The sequence below is a fragment of the Sapajus apella genome, unplaced genomic scaffold, assembly GCF_009761245.1.
Source record: "Sapajus apella isolate SASKATOON/1434 unplaced genomic scaffold, GSC_monkey_1.0 scaffold196, whole genome shotgun sequence".
In the NCBI taxonomy this organism is placed as follows: Eukaryota; Metazoa; Chordata; class Mammalia; order Primates; family Cebidae; genus Sapajus; species Sapajus apella.
The window spans coordinates 859,062-879,021 of NW_022437136.1; the positions used below are offsets into that span (position 1 = coordinate 859,062).

Consider the following 19,960-nt stretch of genomic DNA (forward strand, 5'->3'; position numbering starts at 1 on the left):
AAAAAAAAAAAAAAAAAAAAAAAAAAGAAATTCAAGACAATGGAAGAGCAGCAGCTGATGTATTAATATTATTATTACCCATTACGCCTCAGCCTCCCAAAGTGCTGAGCTTACAGGCGTGTGTCACCACACCCAGCCTCTTATTCTTTTACATACTATTGCCAGCACAGCTGTCCAAGATGGTAGTCTCTAAATGTTTAGATAAATATAAGAAATAATCCAGTTATTTCCACTTTTTCATGTTGGGTTTTCAAAGTCTACTTTTCAAACAGTATAAAGTTAACTTTTCTAGTCTTTGTTTTGTGGAATCTATTATACTTTGTAATGCAATCCAGAGAAACTTGGAGGCCACTTTAAAATTTACTAGTTTCAATGATACCCATGCTGAGGTGCTCAGAGGGGAAATGTACTAACACATATATCAATGGATGGATATATGGATGCATATATGATAAAGCAAATATAGGGAAAATTAATTGTAGAATATAGGCAGTGGGTACACAGTTGTTCACTGTACAATTGTTTCAACTTTTCTACGTGTTTGAAAAATTTCTTAACATGTAGGAAAAGTGACTTGTTTTATTCAAGCAGGGGTACATTCAATCTTCAGTTTTAGATATAAATCTATCATTCCTTCTGTTTGCAGAGCGCTTTAGAGAGTCAGAATAATTCCCACAGTACACTTCAAATCATCACACAAGGTTTTGATAGCAAATAATTTTATCAACACAACCAGGCAATTGACTGAAAACAATTTAGATAGATAACTCAAAACATGGAGTTACTGCGCTGAAAATGTGACCCTGTTACCCAGATTTTGGGAGGAAGAGTATAAAACAGGAGAGAAAAGGAGTCAGATTTGTGGTTGCAGCCTCACTGTAGAGGTGAAGTGTTCCATTGATTGCAACCATGGTAGGTTATTTCAGTTTCCTTCATTAAGGTCTGAGGAATCTACTAAGCCCTCCCCATTCGTTAGAAACACAATGCAGTAAAATAGCAGGAGTGGCCAGGCATGCTAGCTCACCCCTGTAATCCCAGCACTTTGGGAGGCTGAGACGGGAGGATCGCCTGAGGCCAGGAGTTTGAAGCCTGCCTGGGCAACATAGTGAGACACACACCCCTTCTCTATTAAAATGAAATTGTTATTTTTTTTCCTTTCAGTTCATCGGTAACAAAATAAAAAAATAATTAAAAATTAACTTTAAAAAAATTTAAAGTAAAGTAGGAGTGGAAGCAGTATGTGGAATTATGGGGCTTGGGTCTGAATCCTGTGTAGATCGGCACCGTGAAATGGGGATAATAATGATCTCCCAGGGCTGTTGAAATAGGAAAATGGAAGAGCAGCAGCTGATGTATTAATATTGTCACAATTATTATTACCCATTACCTGACAAGTCATAATTGTGACATAAAGAGGAGGCTGGACCAGTTGTCTCAACAATCTTTTCCGTCTAGAATTCGGCGGGAAGGTCTGAGACAAACACTTCAGCTCAGATCAGCTTTCTCTCAACAGCGGTCATCGAGGAGCCCCCAAACCCCAAACCCCTAAGTCCCTGGGCGCCAAGAATGTTGTGGGTCCTGCGCATGCGCAAGGGTGCTGGCTAGCTCGCCCCCGGCTTAGCGAATAGCCTGTTCCATTCCCGAGGGTTGCCGACATGGGGGGAGGCGGGAGACTTGGAAGCCTGGGTCTGGAAGTGCAGGTGCGTCACTAGTTTTTCCAGCCTTTCACTTCATGAATAGTAATTTGTTATTATTATACTTATGCCTTGATGATTGCGACAGTCTGCTGAAAAGTGTGCGTTTGGTGAACAATTTACCGTGTATCCTACCCCTTCACCTGCGCACGTTAGTGAGGGCCGGCGTGACGGCCAGGTACGGAAGCCCAGAGGGTTCCGCCCACCGCCACGGGGCCCGCCCCTCCGCCTCTCAACCCGCAGGTTGCCCAGCCCGCGGCGCCGCCGGGCTCCTCCTCCTCCCTTCCGCCCCGCCGGCCGCGGGCGCGGGGGACGTCAGCGCTGCCAGCGTGGAAACAGCGGCGGGGCGCGAGAGGAGGAAGTAGCGCCCGGGACCGCCGGGCCACCATCGGCCGCCTCAGCCATGGACGCGTCCCTGGAGAAGGTCCGTACCGAGAGGGGGCGATGGGGACGGCACTGCGGCCCCCGGGCCCCCGCCTCTGAGGCGACTGTTTCCCAGTCTGGAGCTGCCATTGTGACCTGGGCAGGGGGACGCGGGCTAACGGGCCCCGCCCGAGGAGGCCTGGCTGCGAGGGCGACTGGGGCTCGGGCGCTTCGCGGGGCAGGTGTTTGTCGAGTCCCCGTGGGCCGAAGAGGCTGGCCGGGTTCCCTGGGGGCCGCGAGGGGCCGGGAGCCGAGGTCTGGGATCGTGGGGCCGACCTTGGGCCCTTTTAGGGTTCTGCGAGGGGCCGGCCTGAGCGCTGTTGGCCGTTTCGGAGGACGCGGAGCGGCCCCAGGTGCTCCTGGAAAGAAGCCGCAGTTTTTTCGGAGCCAACTGCAAACCTGTAGGTTTTCCTTGGCCTCCGAGTTAGGAATGAAAATTGCTAAATTAGTGTTTTTCCAACTTCAGCCTGCGTGGGAATCACCTGGGGCCTTTTGTAAAATGTGGATGTTCAGTCCCGGGGTTAGAACCTCTGGGGTGGGGACCGGGATCTGCGTGTTTAACCCCCACCGCCCCCACCGCTCTGCCCCACGCAGGTGATTCCGATGTTGAGCGTACGAACACCTGGCGAGAAACTCTGAGGTCCAGAAAGGGGTGGGTAAATTGCAAATTGAGCTTCGGGGATCGCAGCTGCTCCACAACTTCTTGGCTCCCACTTTTCCAGTGGCGAGGAGGGATCCCCATGTTGACCCGAAATCCACTGGTAGCAGCGCCTTCCTTTGGTTTCTCCTTGGGGGAACAGCAATGTGATGTACCTGTGTGACTGCTCTACCATGGGAAACGGCTTCTGCTTGTCCCGGCTGTAGGGCTTGTAAATGGGAGTCGGTCCGTGGGTTTCTTCACGGATTGTTACTTTCAGTACCCGACGTTCTGCCCTCTCTCAAAGCCCTTCTTTTCCACCTTGGGAGTCTGCTTGTCCAGTCGAATGCAAACTCGGTTTTTCACGCACGTGGCATTCAGGAGCAATGCTAGTGTTTGAAGACTGCTACATTTTTATTTTGAGCTGGTAGGAATAATACATTTTGTCTTTCAAGGCAACAGCTGCTGTAGATTTGTTCACTTGTCACTGGAGAGTTGAAGGCAATGATGTAAAAGTTGGGCCAGATGTCTTCAAGTTCTCATTGGTATAGCCTACTACTCGGTTGCTTAGCGTAAATTGGGGTGGACAGCAAGAAAAACAGGGTTTTCTTGTGCCATCTCTGGGGTGAATGTTTTGTTTTTTTGGCTGGAAATAAAGTCTTGTCCAGATGAGTGGTTCTTAAAGCAGGGGGCAGTTTGTTTCCCCAGGGACATTTGGCTATCGTTGGACATATTTTTGATTGTCACAATGGGGGCAGGAAGGTGGTGCTGGTAACCTAGTAGGTAGAGGCCACGGATGCCTCTAAACACCTTACATTGCACAGGACACCTCCCCACGCTGGACAGTTCTCTGGCCCACAACGTCAGCAGTGTTGAGGCTGAGAAATCCTGGTGTACATCATGTTTACAATACCAGCAGTTGAATACAAAATGATGCAGAGTGTTTTCATACGAAGATGGACGGGCTTCATGTGGTTGTGATTGGAATCCTAAAGCACTTAGGGTGATCTTTCCTCCAGGAATAGTTAGCCTTTATAGGAAAATCTGCAGAGTGGGTCAGAATCCTGCTTTATGACTTTTCTGGCATTTGATCAGTAGATTAAGGTGGTTGCTGTATTAATTGATGTTAAAAGACCTTAAACTCTGTCAGTGAAGATCTCAAGAGGAACTGAAATACCAGTATGTCTAATACTGGCATCTTCACAAAAATTGCAGTGCAAAAATTGCAGTGATCTTTTAGGAATTCAGAACATGTGGGCCAGAAGTTTCTGCCTTAGGTCAGTGTGAAAATTCTGAATGTAGGTTTTTCACAACTATGGGACTTAAACGTGTATATTACATGAAGTAATAGAGGGCCTTAGGTGGAATGAACAATTTCTGTTGGCGCTAAGTGGGCAGGAAGGAAAAAGCAATGCTATGAGTGTTGATGACTTTGTGTGCTGAAAAATAGTTTGAATCAAAGGGAAACATTCAGTTGTGTTAATTATTCCTGTTTCTTTGAGGAATAGAGTATGCTGCGTTAAATTCTACATTGTTAATATCAGTTTTCAGGAGCTATTTGAGCAGTTCGGAATGATCCCATTTAAACTGATCCTTGCATAATTTATAATGATTACAGAAACCACATTGTTATTTGATACCCTCTAAAATTTCAAATAATATCTCTCACTTTAAAATGCAGTATGTGAAAAAAACACAAAAATTAAACAAGATGTAGTATGCCATCATCATTTAGTAGAATCTCTCAGTACCTTTCCTTTGGTCCAAATATAATTCTGTCCCTTGCTTTTTCTGTAGGTGATAGATAAATGTGCAGATCTGTGATCACAGAGCCATTTTCATGTCAGGATTTGCTTTTCTTTCACAACAGTATCAGTTTTCTTACATCTGAGATTACTGATATCCCAATAAATCAGATAGGTTGATTGAGGAGGCAGGGAATTCAAACTGGGAGAGGAGTAGGGGCTTTGCCCCAGCCCCACACTGTATGTCCAAGGCATAAGGAACAAGGCCTTGTAGCAGAGTCTTACAGTGTTTGCTTATGTTAATATTCGAGGAAGGAAAATGCCACTGGAAGTAATCACTATAATGCTGAAGATCTTAATAAGTTATTAAACACACCTCTCAGTAAAAACCTGTTAAATTACTATTTTTGAGACAGGATCTCAATCTGTCACCCAGGCTGGAGAGCCGTGGTGCAATCTCGGCTCACTGTAATCTCCGTCTCCAGGGCTCAGGTGATTCTAGAGTCTCAGCCTCCTGAGTGCTGGGACTATAGGCACTCACCCCCACACCCAGCTAATTAATTTTTTTTTTTTTTTTCTGTAGTGACAAGGTCTCACTGTATTGCCCAGGCTGGTCCCAAACTCCTGATTCAAGCCATCCTCTTGCATTAGCACCCAAAGTGCTGGGACTAAAAACCTGAGCCACCATGCCAGGCCAAAACCCACTTGAAACCTGTAGAATAGCCCAGACATTTTTCTGTTGGTTAAAAAATCTCATTCTCCCTAAGTATTATGTTTAGACAAGGTGGACTGCATTTGCTTTGCATTTACTTTAATTCCATCCTTGTGCAGACTTGGAGCAGTTTGTCAGCATCAGCACTACTGATATTTTGGGTCAGATAATTCTCTGTTGTGAGGGCTGACCTGTGTATGGCAGGATGCTTTGCAGTGTTCCTGACCTCCACTCAGTAGATGATAGTCGCACCCCCTACCCCGAGTTGTGACAATAAGAAATGTCTCCAGATGGAGGCAATTGTCCCCCGAAGGGTGGGGGGAATTGCCTCTGGTTGAGAGTCCCTGACTTAAGGAATCTAGAACTCCAGTGTTCAGTCTGGCTGTATTTGGCCGTTTACATTTAGATTAAAATTAAACACAATTTAAAATTCTTTCCTCAGTCATGCTAGCCACATTGCAAGTGCTCAGCAGCCACATGTGGCTGATGTTTGCTACACTGGGCAGCACAGACATAGAACATTTCCATTGCCAAAGAAGTTTCCACCAGACAGTGCTAAGAACTGGCAGCAGTTTTTTGTGAGGGGAGGGGTTGGGGGAGATGGAGTCTCGTTCTGTTGCCCAGGCTGGAGCTCCTGGGTTCAAGTAATTCTCCTGCTTTAGCCTCCCAAGTAGCTGGGATTACAGCTGCCCACCACCATGCCTGGCTAACTTTTATGTTTTTAGTAGAGATGGGATTTCACCATTTTGGCCAGGCTGGTCTCCAACTCCTGACCTCAAGTGATCTACTCCTCCGTGGCCTCCCAAAGTGCTGGGATTACGGTATGAGCCACCATGCCCAGCCAATTACTTGTTACATCTAATCCTCATCTCTGAAAGAGACAACTTTGACCCTGTTTCTGACCTAAATCACAACTCAGCCTATTTTTGGTTCTTGTACTCATCCTGAGCTAAGTTCTCCTTTCCTGCTCTTTGGGCCTGATTTTAGAAAATTCTTTGTCACCTTATTGTTATGCTAGAGGTTTATAGTACCATCAATGGAACATTCCTGATCCTTACTTACTGATAAGGACTCCCAGAATTTCGAGGTCTGCTCCTTCGTTTAAAAGCATGAGAAAAGAACTCCTGTTAGGCAAGGTTGAATGACCAGTTTTGGTTTATGGCTTTGTAGATCTTTGTAGATTTATATAGAAAGGAGAAGATGATAGGCTGTAATTGTAGCTTTCATATAAAGCCAATTCCAACATTATCATAATGTGAGGGTTTTACATACAGGTGCATGGCAGCTGTGGCTGTAAATGATTATCTAATACTACTGGGTGTCAGGGAAAACTGGTGGGACTCAGCCATAGTACAAAGTTTCTGATCCTAGAAATTTATGGCTTTGGTCATACTTGATTTATTCAAGGTTGCAGGGGTAGTCAGTGGCAGAGCTATTGATGGTTCCTATTTCTGTCTTTGCTTCACTATATCTAGGATTATGAGTTATAAGAAGTTGCTTGAGCTTAATGTCATCTGTTTTCACCTAAAGCAGAGCCTGATTTATAATTTTTTTTTTTTTTTTTGAGATGGAATCTTGCTCTGTTGCCCAGGCTGGAATGCTGTTACATGGTCTCAGCACACTGCAGCCTCTGGCTCCTGGGTTCAAGCAGTTCTCCTGCCTTAGCCTCTTGAGCAGCTGGGATTATTTTTGTACCATTCCCAGTTTTTGTATTTTTAATAGAAATGGGGTCTCACTATGTTTGCCAGGCTGGTCTCAAACTCCTAATCTCAAGTGATCTGCCTGCATCGGCCTCCCAAAGTGCTGAGATTACAGGTGTGAGCCACCACACCCAACCTTGATTTATAATTTTTATGAATTGAAGGTCAGCCTCAATTCATAAAAGGTCATCTGTGGTCAAAGCCCAGTGTTGAGTGCTGACAGAGACACAAGGTGAATAAGATGTGACCCCTGAAGGAGGCTATGTAAGGGGCATACTTTTTTTGGACAAATCCTTGTATAGTAAGGAGGGATAAAAAGCATAGGAATTAAGAAACAAATTGTGAGTGCATGGAGAAGTGACCAGAAAAGTTTGTGTGGAAGACATTCTTCGGGCAGAATATATAGCTCAGAATGATGCTTTTCGAGAGTTTAGTTGTAAATGTAATGCTGTTCTTTGTAAGTGTGCCTTATATTGCTGGTAGATAAAAATCAAGAGACAGGAAAGCCATTTCATCTTTACCTTTCTGATTAGATCACTTGCTAACATGCCCTAGGAAACACTGCCTATTAAAAAGCCTAACTTAAGAAAGCGTTATAACACTATCGAGTGACTGTAGTATGCCTCTCTCTCTCTCTCTCTCTCTTTCTTTTCTTTCTTTTTTCGAGACAGAGTTTCACTATGTTGGTCAGGCTGGTCTCGAACTTTTGACCTCAAGTGATCCACCCGCCTCGGCCTCCCGAAGTGCTGGCATTACGGGCGTGAGCCACCGCGCCTGGCCAGCATGCTTCTCTTTAGCAATTTTCTTTTTGTTCCAGAATAAGGGTGTGATTCCAGATAAAAAGTAAAGTGTTTAGAAATAGAGCTTTCTGTTGTATGGTATTTGTCCATCAGTGTAGTTATCTGGAAGCGTTTACTCATGTCATAAGGTCTGTATGAATCGACTCTGTGTCTTTGGGAACACAATTTTTTGGAACACAGACTGGATCTCAAGCATCTCCAACGTGTGTCTGAGTCAACTGATTGAAGGCCTTTTCCCTCCTTCAGGTACTGCTCTCTGTGACTGAGATGTGATCTGTGCTGTTAACTTTACTGCCTCCTTTCACTGTTGGGTATTTTTGCCCTTTTCTTTTTTTTTTTTTTTGGAGATGGAGTTTTGCTTTTGTTGCCCAGGCTGGAGTGCAGTGGCACGATTTCGGCTCACTGTAACCTCTGCCTCCCAGGTTCAAGCGATTCTGCCTCAGCCTTCTGCATAGCTGGGATTACAGGTACCCACCACCACACCCAGCTAATTTTTTGTATTTTTTGTAGAGACAGCGTTTTAGCATGTTGGCCAGGCTGATCCTGAACTCCTGACCTCAGGTGATCCACCTGCCTTGGCCTTCCCAAAGTTCAAGGATTATAGACATGAGCTACTGCCCCCGCTCCTGTTTTTGCCCTTTTCGTTCCTATTTTTCACCTCTTTTCTTGAGCAATTTATAGGGTTAAATACTCATACCTTATACAGTACTTGGCTAACCCTTTGCAACTAGGAAGATTATGATGCTTAATGAGCCAATAATTACAGTATGTCTTCATGTTCTTACAGACACACTTAAGCGTAGAGACCACGATGGTTAAAAATAAGACTTTCAAAGAGTATCCAGTTCTTAGAAGATGAGAGGAGACAGCTGGGCGTGGTGGCTCACACCTGTACTCCCAGAACTTTGGGAGGCCGAGGTGGGTGGATCACCTGAGGTCAGGAGTTGAGGACTAGCCTGGCCAACATGGTGAAACCCCATCTTGACTAAAAATACAAAAATTAGACAGGTGTGGTGGTGCATGCCTATAGTCTCAGCTACTCAGGAGATCATACCACTACACTCAAATGTGGGCAGCAGAGTGAACCCCAAAAAAAAAAAAAAAAAAAAAAAAAAGAGATGGGAGGAAACAAAAGTTCTAGTTCTTAATTACTGCTGTACTGTTGAATCAGGCAAAAATACCTACAAATGTAAAAAACTGAGACTCCAACAAGATAAACCAGGTTTACAAGTCACTGTATCAACTTGGAGGATTCCTGTCCTCTTCTCTCATCCTTGCCGTAAGGAATATTATGTTCCTGCTGTGGCTTCTCAGAGGTATGTATTATAGTAGACATGTGGTGTTTGGGGAACTTGTTTAGTGCTAGCTAGCAGACACTGTTTGCTTTTCTCCTGGGAGGAAAAGAAATGATGTTTGCAGAGATGAAGGTTGAATGATGATCCGTCTTCCTGGTTTGCCTTGTTGAGAAAGCTGTAGGGGGCAAGAGTAGTTGGTAAGTTAGGAACAGCTGTTCAGAGCTTTACCTCTTGCTTTTTATCTTAGCCGAAGAAAAGTAGTGATTTTTTATGTCTAATGTATATGGTGTACAATAGCATTTGATAACACCAAGGTCTTCTAACATGAGCAGCTGTTTTCTCTTTAATTAGCCCTAAGAGCCCCCCAAATAAGCCCTAAGAGTCCCCCAAATAAGAACATTCCTCTCCTGAAAAAAACCTTGTTGAAACTAAAGTATTACATATTTCTATTACTGATTAATGTTATCCTTAATGTACTTTTAAAAATACCTTATAGACTTTTTCTTTTTTTTTTTTTTTTTTTAAATAGAGGCGGTTCCTCTTAAAAGCCTTCTCGTTAAAGGCTTAGCTCTGTAACTTCCAAAAGCAGTTATTCATGTAGCATTTGTGAATTTGGCCACATTGATATACCACCTATACTATTATTTGCTTAATATTGTCTTTTAAATCTACTTTAAATTGATTCACTTCCCTTTATTGAGGGACAGTTTACATACAACAAAGATACCCATTTTAATTACACAGTTTGTGTTTTGGAGGTTGTATATAGCCATGTTATCACATGATCAAGATAAAAACACTGACCTGGAGCAGTGGCTCACACCTGTAATTCCAACACTTGAGGAGGCCAAGACAAGAGGATCACTTGAGCCTAGGAGTTTGAGGGCAACCAGGGCAACATAGTGAGACCCTCATCTTTATAAAAAATAAAAACATAACCAAGCTTGTTGGCATGCACCTGTAGTCCCAACTACTTGAGAGGCTGAGGTTAGAGTATTGCTTGAGCCCAGGAGGGTGAGACTGCAGTGAGCCACGATAGTGTCGCTGCACTCGGCCGGGGGTACAGAGTGAGACCCTGTCTTAAAAAACAAATCCCCTACCTACCCACCCAAAAAAGGTACAGAGCATTTCCATCTCCCTGAAAATGTCCCTGTGTCCCTTTACTGTAAATCCCTGCTTTCTGTCACTCTAGCCCTTACCACCCTCCCATCCCATCCCTGCCCCCCCCACTTTTAACCTAGATTTGTGCTGAACTGTAATGTCTGTAAATTCTGGGATTCGAGGTATTTTTTTCCCCAATCATGTAACAATAAATATATATATGAGTGTAAAATAGCATGATCTTGCCTCACTGCAACCTCCACCTCCTGGGTTCAAGCGATTCTCCTGCCTCAGCCTCCTGAGCAGCTGGGATTACAGGTGTGCACCACCACATGCAGCTAATTTTTTGTATCTTTAGTAGAGATGGGGTTTCACCATGTTGGCCAGGCTGGTCTCAAACTCCTGACGTCGTGATCCGGCTGCTTCAGCCTCCCAAAGTGCTGGATTACAGCCGTGACCCACCGTGCCCAGCCAAATGTATAATTTTTTAAATTTACACTTTGATGAACTGGTTTAATAGAGGAAAGTGTTGATTAGTGTGCTTTCAAAAGCTGAGAAAAATTTTAAAGTGGCTAGTGTGTTAACTCCTTTTTTTTTTTTTTTTTTTTTGAAGAGGGAGTTTCGCTCTTTTTACCCAGGCTGGAGTGCAATGGCGCGATCTCGGCTCACCGCAACCTCCGCCTCCTGGGTTCAGGCAATTCTCCTGCCTCAGCCTCCTGAGTAGCTGGGATTACAGGCACGCACCACCATGCCCAGCTAAGTTTTTGTAGTTTTACTAGAGACAGGGTTTCACCGTGTTGACCAGGATGGTCTCGATCTCTTGACCTCGTGATCCACCCGCCTCGGCCTCCCAAAGTGCTGGGATTACAGGCGTGAGCCACCGCGCCCGGCCAACTCCTTTTATATCTACTGTAGTTTCCACTTTTGGAAGATCTGATAAACAACATCTTAGTAAATAAACTTTATTAAAAGATTGTTGCCCAGGCATGGTGGTTCACACCTGTAATCCCAGCACTTTAGGAGGCTGAGGCTCATTTTATAAAACAAAAATCATTTGCGGCAGGAATTTGAAGCCAACATGGCAAAACCCTGTCTCTACTGCAAATACAAAAATTAGCCAGACATGGTGATGCGCACCTGCAATCCTTGCTACTCGGGAGGCTGAGGCAGGAGAATTGCTTGAAGTGAGCCTATAGAGCTCCACTGCACTCCAGCCTGGGCAACAGAGCAAGACTCTGTCTCAAAAAAAAAAAAAAAAAAGAAAAGAAAATTGTTTGTCTCGTTACTAGTAACTGTAAACATCCATTAAATGGTGATTTTTTTCAAACTCCAGGATACATCCTATATATGGAATGTCGAATCAGTTTAGCAGCAGTTTTTAAAAACCAAAAAAGATGAGTTATACCCCAGAAATATGTGCAATTACTATGTATCGATTAACAAAAAGAACGAAATAGAAAATAGAAGTATATTCCAGATGAGAGAGGCAGGAATTGTACCTCATACTAGGTTGACATAATTCTAGCCAAAAGCAAAAGTTTGTGTTGTTTTTTTTTCATTAATCTATGCAGCCTTATTCCACATAAATTTATAATATTCTATTAGCTTTTTTAAAAAACTGAAAATTGCTCCCTGACCTCCTATGTTATTTTACCTTGCATTTGATTCTTGACTTTTCCCCTAATATTTAAATTGTCAGAACTTTGAAGCAAGTTTAACATTACATGTGTAATATTTCTTCTGATAGTGACAGAGTATTTTAATATCCCATACTGTCCGAAAGTGATAAAAATCACCCAGCATAAAAATGATTCTTGACTAGGCACTGTGGCCCACATTTCTAATCTTAGCACTGTAGGGGGCCAAGGATTGCTTATAAGGCCAGGAGTTTGAGATCATCCTGGGAAACATAGCAAGACCTTGTCTCTCCAAAATTTTTTAAAAAATTAACTAAGCATGGTGGCATGTGCCTGTAGCCCTGACTGCTCAGGTAGCTGAGGGGAGAGGATCTCTTGAGCCCAGGAATTCAGGGCTCCAGCCAGCTATGATCACGCCACTGTACTATAGCCTGGGCGTTAGAGCGAGATTGTGTCTCCAAAAAAAAAAAAAAAAAAAAGATTAAAAAAAAGTGCTCATGAAGGTATCAATAGCAGGACTTGTTTTATAAAATGAGCTACCTTTTAATGTCCCAGTTCTGGCTGGGCACAGTGGCTCACGCCTGTAATCCCAACACTTTGGGAGGTAGAGGAGAGCAGATCACCTGAGGTTGGGAGTTCAAGACCAGCCTGGCCAACATGATGAGAACCTGTCTCTACTAAAAATACAATTAGCTGGATGCGATGGCAGGTGCCTGTAATCTCAGTTACTCGGGAGGCTGAGGAGGGAGAACCACTTGAGCCCAAGAGGTGGAGGTTGCAGAGATCCTGCTTGTGCTACTGTGCTCCAGTCTGAGAGACAGTGAAATTATCTCAAAAACAGCAACAATAACAGTCTCAGTTCTGTGGCCATGACCATATCCTTTAATGGTTCTCCTTAGGAAAGGAGAATAAAATCATACCAGCCATGCATCTGTGTTAGATATAATTGTAACAAAAATACTGAACCCACTTCATTACACAACAGAGTCAACAATACTTGAAATACAGTTTATAAATTTGCAGAGAGGTATAACTGTTTCTAAATTCTCAGCAATTAGCATCTATCAGAAAATGTGCATGTAGATACACTCCCTCTGTAAATGCTTTGTTGCACTTTTTTTGGTTTCAGGGTTTTTGTTTGTTTGAAACAGAGTCTTGATCTGTCGCGCAGCCTGAAGTGCAGTGGCGTGATCTCGGCTCACGGCAACCTTCACCTGCCAGGTTCAAATGATTCTTGTGCCTCAGCTTCCCGAGTAGCTGGGATTGCAGGCACATGCTGCCATGCCCAGCTAATTTTTGTATATTTAGTAGAGACAGGGTTTCACTATTTTGGCCAGGCTAGTCTCAAACTTCTGACCTCAGGTGATCTGCTCACCTTAACCTCCCAAAGTGTTGGTGTTACAGATGTGAGCCACCATGCACAGCCCCACTTTCACTCTTAAAAAATGTTCAGTTTAAGGGTTGGTGGAAAAGGAAAAACAAATGCTCTAGTCTGGATGATGAGTTTATGGTCATCAGTTGAGACTGTTGTAAAATAGAAATTTTCTATGTAGAGTTTTTCCTATGTGAAAACATTAATGAAGCAAGGATAATCTTTAAACCTTAGTTCTAAATATAATTTTTGAGTACGAGCTTTTTTTAAGTGTTGAGTTGCTTTATTTACTTACTGATAAAATTGAGAAGGTGTATTGTCCAGTGGTTAAGAGCACTGGTTCTAGAATTATACTTAGTTTTAAATTCTGGCTGTAAAGCGTACTATGATTTAGGGCTTGTGAGGAAGTAATGTGTGTAAAAGGGGTTAATTATTAGCACAATGCCTGGAATATAGTAAGCAAGCTAGTTAGTATTAGTAATTATAAAGGATCATAAATCTAATTGAATACTTACTCTGTCTGACCCTGCAAAAGGGATACAGAAATCATTTAACGTTTTTTCCCAGGAACCTGACATAGAGTACTGTTTTTCGTTTGCTTGTTTTTGTTTTTGTTTTGGATGGAATCTCGCTGTCACTCAGGCTGGAGTACAGTGGCACCATCTCAGCTCACTGCAGCCCTCGCCTCCCAGGTTCAAGCGTTTCTCCTGCCTCAGCCTCCTGAGTAGCTGGGATTACAGGTGCCTGTCACCACGCCTGGCTAATTTTTGTATTGTTAGTAGAGACAGGGTTTTGCCATGTTGGCCAGGCTGGTCTCAAGGACCTGACCTCAAGTGATCTGCCCGCTTCAGCCTCCCAAAGTGCTGGGATTACAGGCATGAGCCACTGCACCAGGCTTGCTGTTTTTTTTTTTTTTCCTGTCAACATTATCAAACAGCCTCCTTCTATGTACTGAATAATAGACATCTTTATAGAATTTAATTCTTCATTTAGGTTTGTGTCTGGCTGTTGCCCTGGTGATGTTTATAAATATCGATCATACAACTACTTTGGCATTGCCCACAGCTATTGAAGATAAGAAATGTGATGAAGAAAGTAGTAGCTGCCCTCAGTAGAAGCTTATGAATACATTGTTTTTAGTTTTAAGGGATCCGTTAATCTACAACTTTTCATAGAGCATTTCTTGGTTTAGATCTAATACGCTGAAACTGGATAATACTTTATATTTTTGATTATCCAATTAATGCAACAAACATGGTTCTACAGCATTGGAGACATAGCATGTTCACATTTACTCACCCAAACTTAACTATCTGTGCTGCTTCTCCTACCCACCCTCTCCTACGGGGCTTACCCTTGAAGAGCAATAACAACTTATTTATTTTTTAATTTTAATTTTATTTTTGAGATAGTCTTGCTCTGGCGCCCAGGCTGGAGTGCAGTGGTGCAATCTCAGCTCACTGTAACCTCCTCCTCCTGGGTTCAAGAGTTTCTCCTGCTTCAGCCTCCTGAGTACCTGGGACTACAGGTGCCCATCACCACACCTGGCTAATTTTTTAATTTTTAGTAGAGAAGGGGTTTTGCCATCTTGGTCAGGCTGGTCTCGAACTCCTTGGCCCTAGGTGATCTGCCCACCTTGGCCTCCCAGAGTGCTTGGGATTACAGGTGTGAGCCACCGCACGCAACCAGCAAGAACACTTTAAATGTAAGCCAGTCCATGCAGCGCATGTATACTCCAGAGTCAGAGATTCATATGGGGATTATGAATCTGCATTTCCCTCCTGCCTTTCACAGTGTAAGCATCTTGTCATTACCTGGGATTTTAGTGTTTATAAATGAGTATTCACACAATATGGCTTCTGAACCAACCATTGTGTGTGTGTGTGTGTGTGTGTGTGTGTGTGTGTGTGTGTGTTTGTTGTTGTTGAGACAGGTTCTCTTGTCCAGGCTGGAGTGCAGTAGTGTGATTACGGCTCACCAAAGCCTCAACCTCCCAGGCTTATGTGATCCTCCCACCTAAACCTCCCAAGTAGCTGGGTACCATATGCACGCATCACCATGCCAGGCTGTTTTTTGTACTTTGTGCAGACATGGGGTTTTGCTATATTGCCTAGGCTATATTTTGTCTATTCTTTTTTTTTTTTTAATCGAGACAGCTTCTTGCTGTGTCACCCAGGCTGGAGTGCAGTGGCGCGATCTTGGCTCACTGCTGCCTTGATCTCCTGGGCTCAAACAATCCTCCCGCCTCAGCCTCCTGAGTAGCTGAGACCACAGGCATGCGCCGCCATGCCCGACTAACTTTTTTTTGTATTTTTTGTAGAAATGGGGTTTTGCCATGTTGCCCGGGCTGGTCTCGAACTCCTGGACTCAAGTGATCCTCCTGCCTTGACTTCCCAAAATGCTGGGATTACAGGCATGAGCCACCATGCCTGGTGTATTGTATCTATTCTTAACTGAAATATTCATTATAATTCTATAAAAGAAATAGCTGTGTTGTACTTACAGAGGGAACAGTATGCTTATATCCAGTCTGGCATGCCTTCCTAAGGGATTTTCAGGGTAATAAGACAATCAGAGAATTGAGCCAACTTTAGACCCTTGGTCTAAAGAGAAGTCAAAATTTGTAGGAATCTGAATCCCTTCCTTCAGGAAGCTTATAATCTAATTGGAGAGCACATTTATAGTGGAAAGCACATCTGTAAAACAGTTCACAGTGAAGAATGTAAGGAATCATGAGGCTAAATGGTAGTTGCACATCATAACGGCCTCAGCTGCAGGCATTCTGTCCCGTTGTCCTCACAAATACAACCGAAGTTGTCAGGCAACAAGTCTAGATTTTTGGTTTAGGAAAAAAGGCATCAGTATCATTACAGGGTATGTGAAAGAGCAAAGATGGCTTTATCCCTAAAGGTTTCCTGGAATTATTGACTTGTTATTGAATAGGTGGTGAGAGATAAAAAAACACAAGGGTGTTTCAGACAGACAGTTGTTGGGAGCATGAAGGTGTGAATGATCAAGCCAAACTCTTTATGTTTTCATCTGGCCAGATGGTAGGGGACATATGGGAGTGTCACAGGAGTGAGGATCATCAGGAGCATCACCAGCTGACTCAGGGATGATGATAAATTCTCTTGACCATCACCTATTCCTCATTCTCTTCACTGTCAGCCCTGAGGCCTTTGTCTGGTGTTTTCTGACCCTTCTCATGCTTAAAATGGTGAATTTTATTGATAATACCTGTTTTAACATTTGTCTGTTTTATCTAAAAATTGGAGTGGTTGTGGCTAAATGATTACCTGGTAAGCCCTTGTGGGAGCCAGCGTGATGTAATAGAGGCCAGAAACAGGAGTCAGGGACCCCAGGTTCTGGCACCTCGCTGTCATTTGTTAGCTCCATGACTGTAGGCAAGTCACTTAACCTCTCTGCATTACCTCCAAAATGTTAGACCTGAATCAGACGTTTTTATGCTATATATATTTTTTTCTTTTTTCTTGTTTGTTTTTTGTTTTTTTTGAGGCAGGGTTTTACTCTGTTCTAGGCTGGAATGCAGTGGTGTGATCATAGCTTACTGCAGCCTCAAATTCCCAGGCTCAAGTGATCCACCTGCCTCTGCCTTCTAAGTAGCTAGGACTATAGGCATACTCCACCACACCCAGCTCTTTTTTTTTTTTTTTTTTTTTTTTTTTTTTGTAAAAATGGGGTCTCACTGTGTTGCCCAGGCTGATCTGGAATTCCTGGCCTCAAGTGATTCTTCTGCGCCTCCCAAAGCATTTTTTTTCAATGAAACTTTTTACAAATGAAACTTTACTCAAAACCTTGTTATGGGCTGGAGGCAGTGGGTCACGCCTGTAATCCCAGCACTTTGGGAGGCCGAGGCGGGCAGATCAGGAGGTCAATAGATTGAGACCATCCTGGCCAACATGGCAAAACCCCATGTCTACTAAAAATACAAAGTTTAGGTGGGCATAGTGGCACATGCCTATACTTCCAGCTGCTCAGGAGGCTGAGGTAGGAGAATTGCTTGAACCCGGGAGGCGGAGGTTGTAGTGAGCTGAGATTGTGCTGCTGCACTCCAGCCTGGGCAACAGAGTGATACTCCATCTAAAAAACAAAACAAAACAAAACAGACAAACAAACAAAAAAACCCTGTTATATAAAACAGAGCTGATCTGCCCAGTAGAGGATAGGGAGCTAGAAGCCCCAGCTGCTTACCTAATTACTTCCTTTTCCGTTCTCCCAGGGGCCTTAGGCTCAGGAGAACACAGCGGGGAAAAATCCCTGGACTAGATCCCTTAGGTCCTGTCTAGAATTTAACATTTTCTGAATCTTATATTGATAAGCAGAGTGGAATTTCTTAAAAACAATTTTGAGGAGGCAGTGCAGTTCTAAATACATACATATGGATGCTACAGTGTAAGATCTGCTAGCTACAGTGAGAAACAGGAAAAGATAAACACAGCTCTTGCTTTAAGCAGCATTCTTGGAAGAAGAGTAAGAGGGAACAAAAGAGCTATAACTTTCATAACACAACTCATAGTACACAGAGATTGAAGTCAACAAGAGTTTGCTCCCTAAAAATAATTACAGAGATTATGAAGAGAGAAAGGGAAACGAATTTGTGTGTTTTAATTCTGCAAAATTAAAACGAATATGTGTGTTTTAATTCTGTACTGCCAGCGCGGTGGCTTATGCCTGTAATTCCAGCACTTTGGAAGGGCCAGACAGAAGGATAACTTGAGCTCAAGACGAGCCTGGGCAGCATAATGAGACCTTGTATCTACAAAAAAGACTTTTAAAGTTAGCCAGGCATGGTGGTGAGCGCATGTACTCCCAGGTACTCAGGAGGCTGAGGTCAGGGGATCACTTGATCCCTGGAGGTCAAGGCTGCAGTGAGCCACGATCACACCACTGTACCCCTAGCCTAGGTAACAGAGAGTGACTGTCTCAAAAATAATAATATTTGTCAGAATAGCATGTCTTTGTATAACTGCCACATTGCTTGTATGAGGTGAAGCTAACTCACTTTATTATCAGAAGTGTGATCTCATCAAAGACCAAGCCGTCCAGCTGCCTTGGACTGTAGGTCCTGCGTTGCCAGTACCTTGGGGCTATATACAAAAGCCAGGATGAGGGGATCTTGTGGTTACCACCATGGGACTAGTAACTTGTCAAGGGGGAAGGTGACCCCAAGTAGAGAAGGGTAGGGTCCTTGGTTTTGGCCTCGCCTGGTTCTCCCCATAGTGAATGGCGAAAAATAATAATTCTGGGAAAAACTTTAAATTCTTAATTTTGTTTACTTTTTGGATGGGAGATAGGTGTATACATGGTAAAATTCAAAAGGAACAAAAGGAGCCTGGGTGCGGTGGCTCACACCTGCAATCCCAGCACTTTAGGAGGCCAAGGTGGACGGATCATTTGAGGTCAGGAGTTCGAGACCAGCCTGGCCAACATGGTGAAACCCTGTCTCTTCTAAAAATACAAAAATAAGCCAGGCATGGTGCATGTGCCTGTAATTCCTGCTACTCGGGAGGTTCAGGCAGGAGAATTGCTTGAACCTGGGAGGCAGAGGTTGCAGTGAGCCGAGATTGTGCCACTGCACCCAGCCTGAGTGACAGAGTGAGACTCCATCTCAAAAAATAAAAATTAAAAAAAAAGTGGCAGCAAGTGGGGCTGAAGGACTTTTACTTTTTCTGTTACACTTCAGTACTGATGGAAGTTTTAAGATCATGCATGTATCTTACAGCAAATCCACAAGAAATTATGCACTTAATTTTTCTGGGTGAATTGTGTTGTAGAGGCAATAGAGAATTATTTAAGTTTCTCCTTTTTCTTTGTTTTCCAGATAGCAGACCCCATGCTAGCTGAAATGGGAAAAAACTTGAAGGAGGCAATGAAGATGTTGGAGGACAGTCAGAGGTGAGCACTACAGAAGTGACCTGTTCAGCGAGTTCAGCCTGCTGCGAAGCTGGTGGCTCTGGCTTCCTTCTGTTAAAGATACCTCTTGGCTTCACAGTGTCACACATAGCTTCTACTGACTTGAAAGTTGGTATTTGTCTTGAGTAAAAGGTGCCTTGTAATTAAAGGATTTTGAAATTGAGAGGAAGGACTTAAAATTTTTAAATCTGTCTGTTAAGAGTTTCATTTACTTAATATATTGATTTGACTTTATAATTACTTGTTATATATGCAGGTCATGTAAAGCACCAAGTAAATAAGAAGCGGGTGGAACTTTTTGTGCATATTCTTATCTTTTCCGGAAACTCAAACTATACCTAAAACTAGAGGCAGGGAGATCTGATACATGTGTTTCAAATCCTGCCTCAATCACTAAGAGATTATAGGCAACATAGTCATGTTTGCATGTTTAGGAGTTAGAAATCTGATATGATGAAACAAATGAACACTTTTTGTTTTCTTTAAATTAGAAGAACAGAAGAGGAAAATGGAAAGAAGCTCGTGTCAGGGGATATTCCAGGGCCACTCCAGGGCAGGTAGGTGACAATGAGGATCCATACCTTTAGTTAAGGTGTAAATTTTTGTTTGTTTTTGAGATGGAGTCTTGCTCTGTTGTCCAGGCTGGAGTACAGTGGCACAATGTGGGCTCACTGCAAACTCTGCCTCCTTGGTTCAAGCGGTTCTCATGCCTCAGCCTCCTGAGTACCTGGGATTACAGGCGTGCGCTACCACACCCGGCTAATTTTTGTATTCTCAGTAGAGACGGGGTTTCGCCATGTTGGCCAGGCTGGTTTCTAACTCCTGACCTTGACCTCAGGTGATCCACCTGCCTCAGTCTCCCAAAGTGCTGGGATTATAGGTGTGAGCCACCCCGCCTGGCCTACTTTTC

General features: G+C 43.5%; 1 protein-coding gene across 3 annotated transcripts in view; it reads left to right on the top strand.

The window, feature by feature from the left end:
- The first annotated feature begins 1,703 nt into the window (after positions 1-1,703).
- The window catches only part of PDXDC1 (pyridoxal dependent decarboxylase domain containing 1), a 69,538-nt gene continuing 51,281 nt past the window's right edge, over positions 1,704-19,960 (top strand). For 2 of the 3 annotated variants that reach the window (XM_032269617.1, XM_032269618.1), the window contains exons 1-3: positions 1,881-2,118; positions 18,959-19,032; positions 19,542-19,607. In XM_032269617.1, coding sequence (XP_032125508.1) covers positions 2,098-2,118; positions 18,959-19,032; positions 19,542-19,607 — 161 coding nt within the window. In that variant the 5' untranslated portion in view covers positions 1,881-2,097. Of the gene's footprint in view, positions 2,119-18,958; positions 19,033-19,541; positions 19,608-19,960 lie in introns of all 3 variants that reach the window. The other variant, XM_032269616.1, reaches the window with a different exon arrangement.